Source organism: Sabethes cyaneus, chromosome 3, assembly GCF_943734655.1.
Source record: "Sabethes cyaneus chromosome 3, idSabCyanKW18_F2, whole genome shotgun sequence".
NCBI lineage: Eukaryota > Metazoa > Arthropoda > Insecta > Diptera > Culicidae > Sabethes > Sabethes cyaneus.
The window spans coordinates 133,355,015-133,371,918 of record NC_071355.1 but is presented as its reverse complement, the minus strand read 5'-3'; the positions used below and the strand labels follow the sequence as shown (position 1 = coordinate 133,371,918).

Sequence of the window (16,904 nt, the reverse complement as noted above, 5' to 3'; positions counted from 1 at the left end):
CTTGATTTCACTGTTCAACTGGACTACTCGACTCCACTGCTCGAATGAACTGCTTGACTCAACTACTCGATTGGACTATTCGAATCGGTTGCTCGACTCAGCTGCTCAACCCGATTGCTCGATTGACTAGACTATTCAATTTGAATGCTAGACTTAACAGCTCGACTTAATTGCTCGATTCAATCGCTCGACTGGACTACTCGACGGAACTGCTCGACTTAACTGTTCGACTTAACTGCTCGACTGAACCGCTTGACCCGACTGTTCGACTAGACTGCATGACTAAACTGTTCGATTCGAGTGCTAGACTAGACTACTCGATTGCTCGATTCAACTGCCCAACTCAACTGCTCGATTCAACTGCTCGGCTGGACTGCTTGGCTGAACAACTTGATTTAATTGCTCGACTAGACTGCTCGATTTAACTGCTTGACTTTTTTTTTATTCGACAGCTCGATTCAACTGCTCGACTCGGCTGCTTGACTCAGCTGCTCAACTGGACTACTCGACTCAACTGCTCGAATAAACTGTTCCACTGGGCTACTCAACTCAATTGCTCGATGGAACTGCTCGACTCAACTGTTCGAATTAACCGCTTGACCCGACTGCTTGACTAAACCATTCGATTCGACTGCTCGACTAGACTACTCGATTCAACTGCTCGACTGGACTGCTCGATTTAACCACTTGACTTAACTGCCCGACTCGACCATTCGATTCAACTGCTCGACTCAACTGCTCAACTCGATTGCTTGTCATGATATCATATGGTTGGTGTTAAATCAGACCGGACCAAGTTGCAAAATTTTAAAAAATGAGTTAATGATAGCAAACGATCGAGAATTTTCTAAGCAACATTTTACTCTAATCAGACTACATAAATGTTGCAAACAGCCAGAGTTAGAAAATGATTTCGAATGCAGCAAACTTTGAATGCGTTTTCTCGAAGTCAGAATTTTGCCACTCGGTTCTGTCTGACTAAAACCAACCATATGAATCGGTTTACGGCAAACAATAGAGGGTTCAGAGCCACTCACACAAAAGAGCCATATTGCCCGCCTATAGGATCAGCACAGTAGGGATAATGTTTTTATTCTGTTAAATAAAATCCAATCCGACCATCAAAACTATTTGTTTCAGTCTCCGGCTATGACTCTTTCATGTACAACTAGAGCTATATTATGCAATATAAGAACTCAAAGAACTAATATTGCCCCTTTTATGACTATTTAGACTACTGTGACATACCGCATTTTGCACTGTTAATCTGACACTAAAGTGGCTTTTAGTTTAGTCAACGTATGCGTTTGACTTCTTTTTTCTTCTTGCCCTTCTTTTTCACTTCATTTTCTTTGACCGAAATCGTGTGCGAGATTCGACTGTGGTAATCGTGTAAATCGGAGTAGTCTAAATAGGGTCAAATGTCGCAATACAAAGATTAAACATCTTTGCAAACACTGGCCAGTGGAATGTATCAACAGTTTTCTGAATTCTTAACAGACTCTATATTTTCCGGATCGTAAGATTCGGGCTCAACTAGTAATAAATAAATAAGTATGCTGTAAAAATTACCTGTGGCAAACTACATAAGAAAGCCAATATCCATGCACCTGTGATCATCATTTTGCCTCTATTTTTCGAAAGTTTCAACGGTTGTAATACAGCATAGTACCTATGTAAAATACATGAATGCGTAATTATATAATACTCCAAGTATCTAAAGAATAATTGACATGGTAGTTACTAAAACCATTCCATATTATTTATACCTATCCATAGATATACAAACAAGCACGAAACTTGATAAGTACAATCCGAATGTGCGAAAAAATGCCATCAGACGACACATGCAATCTCCAGCCAACCATCGCACAGTAAACGCCCAAGCAATCTCTAATGGCATCATTAGAAAAGTCACCTGTTGACAAAAGAGAAAGGATGATTGAACAATGGCGGAAAACTTGCATTATGATAAAAATGAAGATATTGGCGCAAAAAACGTTCTCAACCAGCTGTAAACTATAGATCTATGACAGATACGTATTTTAGGGGACAAAATATAATTTCTCACACAACTTGACGATTGATTTTGCAATAATAAGCAACTAATATAATAATAGCTGCGAAGGATTTCCACTGGTTTGAAATATCTCACTTCAGATTTTAGAAACGATTTCTTGTCGTATAATTGATTGACCAGTTCAAAAAGTAAGTTTTTCAGCAAATATAATGAAGAACCTTATTGCTATAGGGTAGTTTGCCAATTGTTGCTCACTTCTCGGTTTTTGAATATTATCTGAGAATATCGCAGCACTCCAAATAGTCGAAACAGAAACATTACCTTCATGTTATTACCTTCAAATATGCGTAAACATGATTGTTAGTAAACAAATATTTACAAAACGAATTAAGTTAGGAAGGTTTTCCGTTTTATTCTACTAAAAGTATACTACATTCACATTAAGGATAATTATAAAATTTCACTACACTATAATTACACTATAACATAGCTAAACTAACCATCCATTCACGTAAACAATCCGCAGATACGTATTTTGACTGTCAATATTTTGAATAGAAAAATTACTTCATTAAATTCAACTCTTAGTAGAGCCAAAATACACCGAAAGCTTACACTTTGGATTAAGAAATCACTCATCAAATTTATGCTTTTAGATCTCTACAAAAAGCAAATTTTCCTCATATTACTTTCTATGCCTTTCAAAATACCCGCGTTCATAATGTTTGATTTGTCCATTTTTGCACACCATCCGCAAATGCCACTAACAATAAGCTAGGCCCTACTATTTAGACGTCTGATTAAAACAATACCAATAATTATCGATTTCTCTGGACTGGAGACTAAATCTGCAAAATCCTAATGATATTACCGGCGTGTAACAATTGTCGTGAATAGAAAATAATTTTCTTATTCGTAATCCACAGTCGATTAGCAAAAGTTTGTTATGAGAAATTCTTGAGAAATGAAAATTATAACGCAAAACAATGTTTCAGTGTCTATTAAAAGAAGAGGAGAAAGTTATGTTGTGGCTAAAAGTTGAGGTTTCTCTTATACCTATTTATTATTACTACTTCATCTGACTAAAGTCTACATTAAAAGTTTCTATTAAACATTGGTGCTTCTTAACCTCTGTACAAATTTGTGCGACGGCTCGTCGAAATTAAACAATGTTTCCACTTTCTAAAATATTCTAACACATGCAGTAACGGGTTCATTACATCCAAAGACGGTACGGTGGAATAGAGTTTGCAGTAAGCCGATGGAAGGCAGAGTCCGTTGCGAAGCACGAAAGTCCAATAGCGATAAAAATCTGGGGGAATCGATTTCACCGTTGATGACTTTGGCCACGAATACTGCCTGGTGAGTTTTTCGTCGATAATCTAGCGAATCTAGATCAAGCAGCCGGCAGCGATCATAATACGGTAGGAAGCGTTCAGGATGACACCATGGAAGATGTTGCAGAGCAAGCCGAATGAATTTCCTTTGTACTCGTTCGATGCACAGGTTCCATGTTAACTGCTGAGATCACCATACAATGCTACAGTTTTCAACCAGTGGCCGAACCAGAGCAAAATACAAGGATTTGAGGCAATACGGATCATTGAAATTTCGTCCAGTTTTAGAAATAAATCCAAATTAACGCATTGCCTTCGAAATAATCGATTCACGTAGGTCGAATGTTAGCTTAGTATCAAGTAGCACACCAAGGTCGCTAACGTGGTCTACTCTGCGCAGCTCAGACCCCTCAATCTGATAGTGGAATAGAATCGGACATTTTATGCGATAAAAACTTATCACCTTACATTTTGCTACACTTAGTGTGAGCCAGTTTCGTTTACACCAATCTACAAATGCATCAAGTAATTTTTGCAGGCGGCGACAATCATCAGTTTTTTCAACAGGTAGAATCAGTTTCAAGTCATCAGCGTACACAAGTCTGCATCCGATATCCAATAGCAAAGAGACGACGTTGAAAAATAGTGAAAAAAGTAGCTCCATATTACTACCTTGCGGAACACCTGAGGTGCTGGTAAATTGCGCAGAAATACATGAGCCAAGTTTCACGCGCAATAGCCTGTCACGCAAGTACGAGCGGAGCCATTACACTTGTTGGGATGCACCGAGTCGATAGAGTTTACGCAATAGTATTGATGTAGTGTTTGTTTGTTTGTAACCCCCGCTAGGTTACCCTTGACGATCACCGAAATTTTCAAAGCGAAAAATGTTGAATGTGATAAACAACGCCGATGGTTGCTAGCCAAACACTCCGCGCACTTCTGTTCTACAGACTGTGAAAACTAGAGCACCTATTTTAACTCACCTTGTACGAGACTACATTTTTTTCCATGTGTGGACTCATCACTGCGACCAGTATAATCGATCTATTGTGATATCGCCCGGGTGTTTGCTGTATGACCTATACTGCATTTCTTTTTGCTATAACCGCTATTGAATGAGTGATATGCTTATTAAATTTTATGCGTGCTTGTGTGTATTGAGGTTTACCCTTCCTTCAAAGCTTGATCTATTTTACCCACTTATTCCTCGCTGCCAGTACTATCCCATATTATAGCCGTCCCTGGCAAGGACTCATCATACGTACCTCTGACCAGTACACTTAACTATAGGAGGGACATTTGCACTGTCAAGAGGCTTCAGAGGGTAAATATAGAATTTAACATAAAGGAAGGGTAAATGAGGGGCCTGAGAATGAACCCATGCTAAAATCACTTGACGAGGAATGGCTTGATTCTACTAAGATTCGAACCTACGACCACTCGCTTATCAAAGCAGACTCGATAACCTTGTGGATACGGAGCCCCCTCGAGAGACTACATCATACTCCTAACAATTATTTCGTACAATATTGACGCAGCAGATAAATGACTAATTCCGCGATAGTTTCCAACGTTCCGGCGGTCGCCTGTTTTATATACTGGGAACATAAACGACTCCTTCCAAATATTCGGCAATTTAGCTTGTTCGAATGATTTGTTAAAAATAATGCGTAAAGGAAGGACCAACGGTACAGTGCAGCGATTCAAAACTACAGCTGGGATGCCATCAGGTCCCGCAGAGAAAGAACGCTTTAGTATTATCATGTCAGCAGTAATCTCAAATACATTCAAATCGACCAAATCAGTTGGAACGTATGAAGCGGCGGTTTGTGCATCCTGATCACTGGCTGTTTACAATAATCTTCATCCCGTCATTTCTGTTAATATGTCTAATGTTCAATTAAAATCTAGTCTCAGAGAATATTTTAACGATTCTGTGTAGCACGAGTTAAGTTAGGAAGGCTTTCCGTTTTATTCTACTAAAATTTTACTACACAATGTTGGATAATTACAAAATTTCACTACACTATAACTATTTCACTACACTATAACTATTCAGTGCTTTTCTGTGTAATGTTGATAAGTTATTTATGCATGTATTTATGGGTCATTCCACGGGAAATTAACAGTCAAAATTTTTTTTCTCGGCGAAATATTTTTTTATGTTCTTTGTTCAAAAAAAATTGACACGTATTTTTTTATTCCGATGTTACTGTTGAAAAAATCACTATTTTTTAAATGCTGATTGTTAGCATAGTTTGTAATATCAAAAAATAACTTTCCACCAGATGTATTCACTATTCTACAAGCTTTTAAAATTGGTATACCATACCTCCTCTCGATTGTGGGTATGAAATGGGGAAGGCAAATGAGGAAGCGTCCAACATAGCTCCAGCCATCCCAAGCCCTTACCTAGCGCCTCCACGTGGCCTTACCCGGTAATGCTCTGTTGAGTAGCCAAGCTAGAAGGTGCGATGATGGGTGGTTCCCGGCTGCCTGATCTCAAAACTGCGGGTTTGGATGACGACTGAGTTAGCAGGTTAGTAGGTAAGCTTAACATAAGTAATTTTAATGATTTGTTTCGTTTTAGCTCATGAAGCAAGCACTTCCTACTGTACGGTGAAAACTCGAACCGAAGAAAGTTTAAATAATGCTCATGGATACCAGAAAAAAAATTAAATTAATAATGGAAGCACTCATGTAAACTCAAATGATGCTACTCTATTCTATTCGAAGGACTGCTGGTGAGATTGTTCTGTTTTTGTCTATATATCTTCATATACCGTGCCGTATCGAAATCCGTACACCTAAGCACTAGACAATTTAAAACGGTCAATATAAAATGATAGTATTTTAATATGCAATTCATCACATTTGCTTTTGACAGCATATTGCTTATTTTAACATTATTTGGAATCACAGAAGCTAAAATTATTCCTAGTTATAAAAAAACGTGGACAAAATGTACAGCTTTTGATTCAAAATCCGTACACTTTTTCATGTCTGATTTAAAATCCGTACACCTTTGATTCAAATTCCGTAAACCATGTTTAAAATTAACTAAGGTCCGTATATTTATGAATTTAAATCCGTGTATGCTTGATCTAAATAAGTTAAAAGTTAATTGCTAATTTTTTTTTGTTTATTTGATTCACTGCTTGATCAAATACCCTTTTCTTTACAATCGAAGCATTGTGTTTCAGTCCTACTCATCTAAAAGTCATTTACACGCAATCAATATTTTCATATTTAAACTAAATTGTTCATTTTTGGTCGAAAAGTTGAAATATCAAGGCACCAAGCTAATTGGACCTCACCCCTATCCATGGGATCACCCACTTTTTGTAACCGCGTTTGTGTCAAATCCTCTTATATTTGCTTATACCTCTGGAAATATTATGTTTTGTTACAAACTTTTTTTTACATTTTAAGAGTAAAGTAACTTGACACATAGACAGTAAATATCAATATCTTGATTTCTGTTGCAATTTATATGGAAACTGAAATGTTGCAGAAGGCACTCCGTTATTTCGTGAGTACCGCGTCAATATGGTAGCTCTTATCGTAGTGACCGGAACTGCAAACTAAATCGATGGTTTATCAAAGGATTTTCCACTATCTATCATCACAATTGCCATCTTTCAGTATATCAACAAATGTTTAGCTTTAGTCCTTACTATTTTCTTTTCAAAACATGGAATAAAGTTGGATAACTAGGGATACTGCACAGGTGTACGGATTTAGATCCAACTAGTAAAAATGATTATTTCAATGCTATAATGAATAAAATATAGCTGTACAACGATAATCATCTATCTTTCAAATTTATTTTCGGGATTTGAAACAGGAAAATCACTTCAAGTAGCTATCCTTGCACTTGATTTTATTGAAAGTGATTTTCTTAGCAAATTGTTAGCGACGCAGCAAATGGACAAGGAAATCCGATAGGCATTTACGGTTTGATTTTTATTAATTGTAATTTATGGTCTACTGCCTAAGTTTTGACATTTATATAATGCTAATAAAAAATGGATCTTGACCTGTTATTAATATTTAGACTGTTTAATACTAGATATACCAGACCAGTCATTTTGACTGGTCGTACAATTTCAATTTGAAATTTCTACAACATCTAACATTTGATTTTAGAAACGATGTTATGACTTTTTTAGCTATAAGTAGAGAATACATTTTATGAACTTAATGTTACTTTATATATATTAGTAACAAATATAATTTTTGTTTTTGCCATTTATACCAGCACCAGTCAAAATGACTGGTGCAAGATTCTATGAAGAAATGTAGCATTTCGGGAGAACGGTGAGTCCGAAGCATGAAATTATTCAGTGAAATGCCGTTCCTAATGGTTCTTGGCCATTTTTGTAGAGTTTTGTCGAGAGTCGGTTCTTTTCGGCGGTTCTATTCTTCAGCTGACCGATTTCTCGCCGGATCTCTTTGAGATCCGAAGTCGAAACGCCCTTAGGCTCTCATACGTTGACTTTTGCTCCATTTCCTTTTGCTATATCAGCAATTGAGATCCCTATCAAAGAACTGCTTCCACTCACCAACCACTATGCGCTCCTTTGTAGCCAGGATTCCTTACTCGTTCCTACACATATCAGGCCTCGGTGTGTATCCTTTACGAGATCGGTTCACCTTCTCATAGAACTTGCGCATCCCACTAGCCTGAAATAGTGGTTCTAGCTCTCCTTCTGGCGTTTTGCGGCCTCACTGATGGCCGAACGTATCCTGCTACATTTATCTTCGAGGGTCGAAGCACCTGGCCACAGAGCAAGGCGTATAGTATGCGCGTAGTTCTCATCACATTCCAGGTTATCTAATTATCGATTGTTTAACCGAGGGTGGCTTTATCGTGAGGTATATACCGTCGATAATTTTGAGCGCACGTGTACTGCTACTAGGTAATGATCTGAGTCGATATCCGTACCCCGTAGGCAGCGTACGTTGGTGATGTTCGAGAAAACCCGACCTTCGATAAGAATATGGTCGATTAGGTTCAATGTTAGTTGGTCAGGTGATCTCCTGGTGGTTTTGTAGATCTATATGGGGAAAGAATGTGTTTCTAATCCCCAGGCATCGGGAAGCTGCAAAGTTGATGCATCGCTGGCCGGTATCACTATACATTGCTTCCCTGTCGATCTGATCGTTCATGTCCCCAATGACGGTGATATCCCGTGGTGAGCAATCGAGCAGCTATCGTATGTTGCCTCCAGCTGGACATAGAATGCTTTTTTCTCGCGGTCGGGTCTACCTTCGTGTGGCCAGTGCACGTTTATGATGGTGTAGTTGAAGAATCGGCCTGTTATCCTCAACACACATATCCTCTCCCGACCCTGCATTCTGCCCATTACTACGAAGCCCGTTCTCAGCTCGTTGGTTACTCCACCGTTCTGGCAAAATTGGGCCTTGCCGCCACGGATCCCCCAAACCTTCCCGCCTTTGCGACAGATCTCCTGTAGTGCCATAATGTCAAACTTTTGCGGTTCTAACTGAACGAGCAACATTCTGTCGCCATCCACGAAATTTGGTTTTACAGTTCCAGGTAGGAAGCATCCTTTCCAAATCCTTGTTTCATCGCCTTTGCATGCTAAATGTTTCGAGTTGAATTTTCTTGATTTTTCGTAATATTTTAGATATAAAAAGCTTGCCTTACTAGGGCTTTGCTGCCGAGTCACATGATGGGGCTGCCATCGTATAGTGCCGAGACAAGACAGTGCCTCCTTGTCTGTCGGTATACGACCTTAGTTACCACCAGGGTTGGTTACCACATCTCCGCTAAGATTGCTCGTATTCCGGCTGGTAGGGTAATCAACCTATTTTGGACCCCATCTGTAGCTGTACATAATTTGGACACTTACAGCAAAATCAAATGAAAGTGTCCAAATTATGTACAGCTGCAGATGAGGTCCAAAACAGGTTGGTTACCCTACCGCGAGGAGGTGGAGATAGAAGTTGCTGGATAAGAGGCTAAGGACCACTATAGGGTCTGTGTTGCACATTATTCAGTCGTTCAACAACCGTTTCTTATCCACCAGTCATTTTGGTATAAATAGGTATATTTAAATCTAGTGTTTATTTGTTTATTTGTTTATTTGAGAAGGGAAAAGCCCGCTGGAGTGGAACAGTTATAACGTTCCTTCTCCAGTAGGCACAAAACCTCCTATCTTTTAGTACCAACAGATTTACAATTTTAATTTTTTTACAGTGTTAATTACATATAATCAAGCAAATTCTATTAGGTGTACAGATTTCGAAGCTGTACGGAATTCGACACCGCATGGTAATGTATTACTTTATATAGTTTCCTTGTGTCTGATTGTAACGCTAGATCCTAGCAAGCCGTTAAATAATTTTTTTTCTAGACTCCAACACACGTAGTGAAGGTAACAATAGACCGTATGAATAAAACAGTTTACTTTGCTTTTCCCGTGTAAATCATATGAGAATATTTGCTCTAACTCTTTTATTCATACGGCCCAATGATTACCATGCTCCATCAAATTCCGGACGGTACCAATATCCGGACACCTTCACTAATTTATCCTTATTAAGTAATAATATGTACAAATTATGAGGTGTAGCTACGTGGATTACTTTGCAAATATATCATAAGATCGTTTAAGCATAATCAGTGGTTAAGTAGGCTGCGCGAAATAACTTACATAAATCCAAACGTAACGTTGGTGTCGAACAGTGTCTTTTTTCTGCGAGTTTTTTTAGATTACTAAAAAGGAGTGTTTTCGCGATTTAAGGTTTTGGGAGCTTATTATTACAAAGAAAGCAACTTTTTAGACTTAGTATCAACAAAGAAGGTTAGTTTCCATTAATTGAGATGGTGTCATTCATAAATGTGTCGAAATAAAGTGTATTTTTATGAATAATTACGCTGTCCGGAATTAAAACCTTGTTTTTAAATCCGGACATGTTTGATTATTGATGGTAACTACCTAATGTTTTTCTTAGAAAATGCGAAAGGACACACTGAACCAGGCAGAAGGTGTGGTAAGAGAAGGAGTCTCGATCCATGGAACCATCAAAATATTTGGAAATGCAAAATACAGTCATCCCAGTATTATGGGCCAGTTAAGCACGGTGATGCTGTAAAACTATTGGTAGAAACACAGGTTCAAATAATTTACAGTTCATTTTTATCTTAATTGATTATAAATATATCATACTTTGATGTTCTGATGGTAATCTTGTTCCAAAACGACATACTGTTTTTAAAAATCACAAAATATAATCATATTCCATTCCCAGTATTATGAGCCATTTTTCAGCCTGCTCAGAATTGTGGGTCAATATTCCCAGTATTATGGGCCAGTTAGACAAAATTTGTTTTCGTTCGATAAAAACCGTTCGTGTGTGCATTTGTGTGTAAGTATGTGTGTATGTGTGTGCGTGTATGTGTGTGTTATAATTTTCAAAGACGCTGTAGGACGCTGGGACATGAAACGCGGTATTGACCAAATCTGTGACATCTCAAATATATTATAGAAAAATAGCTCAACGAAAATCAAACCAAATTTTTGATTAAGTCTCTTTTTATTCTTCAGATGGATAAAATAAGGTTGATTTTGGGAAAAAGAAAAGATTTATCAGATACTCTTCTTTCATCTTCTAATTTGACTTCTTGTCTGCTTTTGGTTTTTTTACTTTAGCATTCCTCTTCTCTTCTCTTGCCAATCGCTTCTTCTGATTTTCTTCTTCTTTCTTTTGTTTTTGCAATTTCCTCTGTTCAATCATCTCAAGCTTTGCCTTTTCCTGCTCTTTCTTTACCAGATCCTTTTTGTTGTACCATTCTACCCATTTCGAACTGGTTGCCACACAAAGAACATGTTCTTGTATTTTACGCTTCCGACCAACTTTCGTGACCTCCACTCTAGGCCAAATAAGTATATCATCGAAGGGATCGTTTGGTTGAAGATTGGATCCTATTTCACCTACCTCCATTGACACATCTTTATTTCGGACAGGCTCTTCTATATTCGACTCAATACCTATAAGAATCAGGCTCATTATTTTAGTTAAACATAAAAAATAAAAAAATACCAAGCGCTGATTCGTCATGTGCAGTTTCAACAGGAACGCAATCGCCACTTTCGCCAACGGTGTAGTCCATAGAAAAGCTACCGTACTGGCTGACAGGCTCCGTAAACATCAAACCTTCAGACTTGTTTTTAATAATTTTCCAAAAGTTGAAAAGTGCCAGCTCCTCTAGAGGGCTATACCAAAAGTCCTTTCGAAAGTTGTCAGAGAACCTATTCAGAACCTCTTCATCTAGTCCCATTTCAACGAACGAAAGCTGGTGGTGGTAAAAATCTGGCGTTTTATCCTGTTCCGTGGATTTGGCATTTGCAGTTGAATCGGCTAGATTTTTATCGACTATTCCGGCTTCTGTTGGCAAAGTACTGAAATCAATCTCGCTAACGTTCCATGGGCAAATTCCACAGGCTTTAAAACCTTTCTTGAGGCATACTTTTGCGTTTGTAAAACTCTCGATGGCTGTTTTCATCAGTTGTCCGAAATTTGTCTTGTTTATCCTGGCATCGCTTTTATTACTCACGAACTCTCGTAAAACTCTAAACCAAATTTTCTTCAACGGCCCGAAAAAAACTTTATCCAGCGGCTGCAGAAACCTGGTCGAGTTTGGGAAAAGGGAAACCAATATGATCTTCTTTTCCGTGCAAAACTCTGTCAATTCGATGCTGACGTGGCTCTTGTGTCCATCAATAAATACTACAACCGGAAACTCTACATTTTTCATCACGAGCCATCTGTAGAAATCATTCGCAATGTATTCATAAAAGGTTTTGCAAGTTTGCCACCCCTCATCCGAAACACCTACGGACCAACCAGCTGGAATATTCTCAGCGATTTCACGAGTTACTCGCTTACCGGGATAGATGATCATTGGTGGCATAAACTCTCCGTCAGCACTGCTTCCAAAAAGTACGGTGAAATTCTCTTTGTCACAGTTGTTGTTTACAAAGTAGACATTGCTTGTACGAGTGTCACATAGAGCCTTGAACCTAGCTGGTACAAGCTGGAAACCCGATTCGTCAAAGTTGAAAATACGCTGAGGATGATTGAAAATAGAAAGATCAACGTCAATTTCTTTGAGAGTTTCTTCCACCTCCAGGAACCATCAAACGATTTGATCCTTAGTGACTTTTGCTCCAGCTTTCGGAAGTCTTGTGGTAAATTTTTTGCTGATCACAGGATGCCGCTTCAAGTAATATTGAGACCAGTTTTTACCAGAAAGAGAACAAAATATAAGTAAGGGTATGAAATGGGGAAGGCAACTAGGAAGAAGCGCCCAACATAGCTCTAGCCATCCCAAGCCCCTACCTAGCGCCTCCACGTGGCCATACCTGGAAATACTTCAATTTGTATAATTGAGTAGCCAAGCTAGGAGGTGCGGGGTCGTGCGGTTTTCAGTTCCTAACCTTACAAATGTAGTTTTAGGCAACCATTAAACCACACGACTTTATTTTCAAGTATTATATGATTTAAACTAATATTTTTGGCAAACTAATCTATTTTCAGAGAGCGAAATAAGGCGCTATATCCTTGGCCAATTGCAGCCTGGCTTCTGGTCTAAATACCATTAGTTCATCCCTGAGGGTCCGGAGTATCATTTAACCTTTATTAGCAAAGATACTCCCAACGATTGTAAATAAATCATTATCTATGTATACGGGAAGCGTTTGGTACGGGAGGTCCACGCTTTCTTCCTTCCCCTTGATTTCAAGGAGTTTAATGGAATTAGATATTTTTTCTGGTTCCACTTGATTCCTTGGAATTCTCTCTGCGGTACATGCTGCGCAGTTGGCCTGGCCGTTGACAAGAAAAATGATTGATTCAAGTAATCGTCATTTTCCAGGATGCCTTCAAGAATTGGCTGCGTTAGTGTGACATTAGATTAGATTAGAAAGAGAACAAAATATAAGTAATTAAAAATAAAAAAAAATAAATAATAAATAACTTAAAAATTTTTACGAACGACTTACTTGGAAACGAATCTGGTAGTTCAGGCGATTTCCGGATCTTTTTGGCATACTCAGCAACTGTCTGAGTGAGGTTAAATTCACTGACGGGAAATCCTGCTTTCGACATATACAGAACCCATTCCTCAATTTTAGCTTCCTCTTCAGGAAGCAGAAGAGTATTTGGACCTGGCTTATTAGTTTTGGGTGGTTTCCGAAGGTGACGCTGAACTGTACTATACGGGATATTGGGATCCCTAGCAGATTGCCGAACTTTCCCAGTTTGTCTTGCTTGATCAAGAGCTGATGCAATACATCAGGATCGTAGAGCTTCCGTTTCCATTTATCGACGTTCCTTGCACGTTTTCTCGCTTTACTGACAAGTTTTAGTTAAAAAATAGTGAATATTGTTGATCCATATGCTTGACCCATAATACTGGGAAAATTTAATTTTTCGGTCAGTATTATGAGCCAATGTTTAACTTCGTATCTCAACGCAGAAAACTTATTTTTTTAGGCGATTTCACCGTAATTCAACGAATACATACCTATTCTCTCGATTTCCATCCATTTTGCGCTCAGACACACAAATTTTCGCCGCTATTTAGCTTATAATTCAGGACCGATTTTTTATGACACCCGCGAAAATAACAACAAATCGATAACTGAATGGATCCGACCGACATCTACCGGAAAACTAAGAAACTTAACGCATTAGAGCTAAATGTATTGGTGTCAAGCATGTAGCGGAATAATATTTCTATCTACTAAAATTATACTTGATGGTTAAACGTTAGTTTGTTATGTATAGAACTAACGCAAAGTGTGGACTGGCCCATAATACTGGGTGGCCCGTAATACTGGGGTGACTGTACTTCAAGGCAATTAATGTAGAAGTATTTAATCACTTTCGTTCTCTGGTTAGGTACGTGGGTCAGTGTAGTACTTGACTAAAATCGTACCGTTAATGGCATTAAAAGTAAAAAAATGTATAGAGAGATGCTTATTTAATACTACAAGTGACAGGTTGTTTACTTATAGGCATACATTTCTTAGACAAAATATGAAAAAGTTTTGCCTGTACGGAAAACGATTCAAAAGTTTCCGGATATAGATTCACTGAGATGTCAGGTGTCCGGATTTATGAACAAGACAAGCCTGATAATTTATCTTATTTTAATGTTTTTAATTGGGTTTTCATTGTAAAATTGACGTGTTATTGCGAATTTAAGCTTTATATTTGATTATAGTACAAAGCAATTACTAGAATGTTGCGAAAATATTGTTTACGGAACATATTAAAAATATGACCTGCTTAAGTGTCTGGATATTGATTGAATATTCAATATATTGATATTGAGCATGGTACAGCAGTGGGTGGGTGGGTGCAATCGACAATTTAATTGGTTGCCACGTAATGCTATGTTGATTTCAACAATTCCAACGGTTGAACTATAAATTTGATTTTAAAACGAACGTCAAGTTTTTGAGATTGATGGAATATTCTAAGCGTGTGATTTGGCACGTGATAATAATGATAGCCTACGATTTAATCAAGCTATAATTGATACATTCCGCCGTGACGTTACAACGTTTTGACTCTTCTTTACACAGTATTTGTGCTTCAGCTGGGAAAATCGTTGAGAAACCCCCAAATATTATTAGGTGACATCCATTTAGTACGTCACGCAAATTTTGACCAAAATCAAACCCCCCCTCCCCCCTTGTCACATTTCGTCACACATTCATGCCCCCCCTTAGAAAGTACGTCACGTCATGCGGGAGTTGGCATGGCCCCCCCTTCACAATAAAAAAATTAAATATTCATGCCAACCTTTTTATTTAAAGCTATCAAATGAATTTCAGCGAATAAAAATGGAAAATTTTCGTGCTTTTAAGTCATCGATTCACGGATTTTGAAGATGATCTTCAATTGCTGCAATCGGATACGCTTCAGAAGTCGCTGATGTGTCGTCGATTAATGTTTCGCGCATATCCACGCCCTTTACATTCATCCATTCAAATTCGTCTGATCTAGTTGAAAGAATCAGGACTTCCTGCTGACGTCTTGCAGCAACACGCCTTGTAAGAACTTTTTTGACGGATTTTGTCATTTTGTGTATTCATTCAAGCATGCAATCATTCAACACTACCTTAGTTGCGAAATTTAATCCGCAAGTGGCTTAAACTCTATCCTTCAGAGAGCTTTTGAGTGAGGGGCAGTATAATCTATACCGAAAAACCTTAAAACAGCCGTGGAACTTCGGTATGATTTTTTGTTTATCGATTGAGTTCAGCACGAATATCAAGGGAAAACATTGCCATGGGTCTCTGGAAGCATTCCGTAACCCTTCAGGAGTTTGTGCGACTGCTATTTGCGGTTGCAAAAATCTTTTAGGCAGGACGGTACTCAAGCAGCTCTTCAGCGGTGTACTGCATATTCTGTAAAGCCTTAATGAAGAGTTCATACTACATAGAATAAATAAGTCCTATTCACACATATACACGATTAGGTCAACCCCCCCTCCCCCTATAAGCGTGACGTACTTTATGGATGCCCCCTTATATATTTGGAAAGAGCATAAAATTTCCTATTAAAAGTGAACAAATTAATAGCATTTGCTTTACCTAGATTGTTTTGGAAAGCAAATATGTAACGTGACGTTACAACGCGCCAGAAATTCGTCTGTTGGTTCTACTGTTCAAAACCCGAATAAATCCACCTAGCGGTGTGACCTAGCATTTCTACTGCCACACTAATTACTTTTTAATTTCTCAGGAACATCTTTAAATAACTTGACTATATTTTTAAAGATCCGTTCCTTATTTTTTAAAATCCATATCCAAAAAAGATAATATCTGAATTTGAAAAAATAACTGAGTAGAGTATTAGATATAAAAAACGAAAAAGAGAAATTGGACTTTTTCTTAGATGGCGCGCTTTCAGTTGATTATTTTTGCATGAAAATCAAAACTCGAGCTTCTTTGAATAAACTTTAATGAAAAAATAGTCATTAGCTTGATCGTATCGCTTATACTTTAGATATTTTAGGAAACGATGAGATCAAATAAACAAAAGCGGCGCCATAAACATGCTTGAAGATGGGAAATATGATCAATATAATTTCCGGCGCTTGTTAGTTTTGCTGGTATGAGTGGACCCATATTCATTTATTTATTAAAACATGATACATGACACATGACTATTATCTTTTAAAGTGTCACTAGCGAAAACAAATCGTACAGAATTATTAGTAACCTTTTATTCCTCTTTTTCATATAAAATTTCTAAGCTCTACCATCTATTGATTGGAAAAGCATCTATTGATGCGCAAAATTTGTTTGAAATTGGTATAAATTTATTTGGGAAAATCAACTCATTAGTATTTTTAATCCTATACACCACTATACCTATATGATTGAATCAAATACTTTTCTTCGCTTTTTGCTTTGCTCGTCGGATTGCGAGTAACAGCAAGTAAAGATAATGACAATTGAAATGTTTCTCACTCTTCTTGTATTTCTATGCAAATT

At 37.9% G+C, this 16,904-nt stretch overlaps 1 protein-coding gene across 2 annotated transcripts in view; it reads right to left on the bottom strand.

The window, feature by feature from the left end:
* The window catches only part of LOC128744175 (adipokinetic hormone/corazonin-related peptide receptor variant I), a 126,687-nt gene that overhangs the window by 29,788 nt on the left and 79,995 nt on the right, over positions 1 to 16,904 (bottom strand). For both annotated transcript variants that reach the window (XM_053840987.1, XM_053840988.1), the window contains 2 exons: positions 1,770 to 1,918; positions 1,573 to 1,672 (listed from right to left, as the gene is read on the bottom strand). In XM_053840987.1, the coding sequence (XP_053696962.1) occupies positions 1,573 to 1,672; positions 1,770 to 1,918 (249 nt within the window). The remainder of the gene's footprint in view (positions 1 to 1,572; positions 1,673 to 1,769; positions 1,919 to 16,904) is intronic.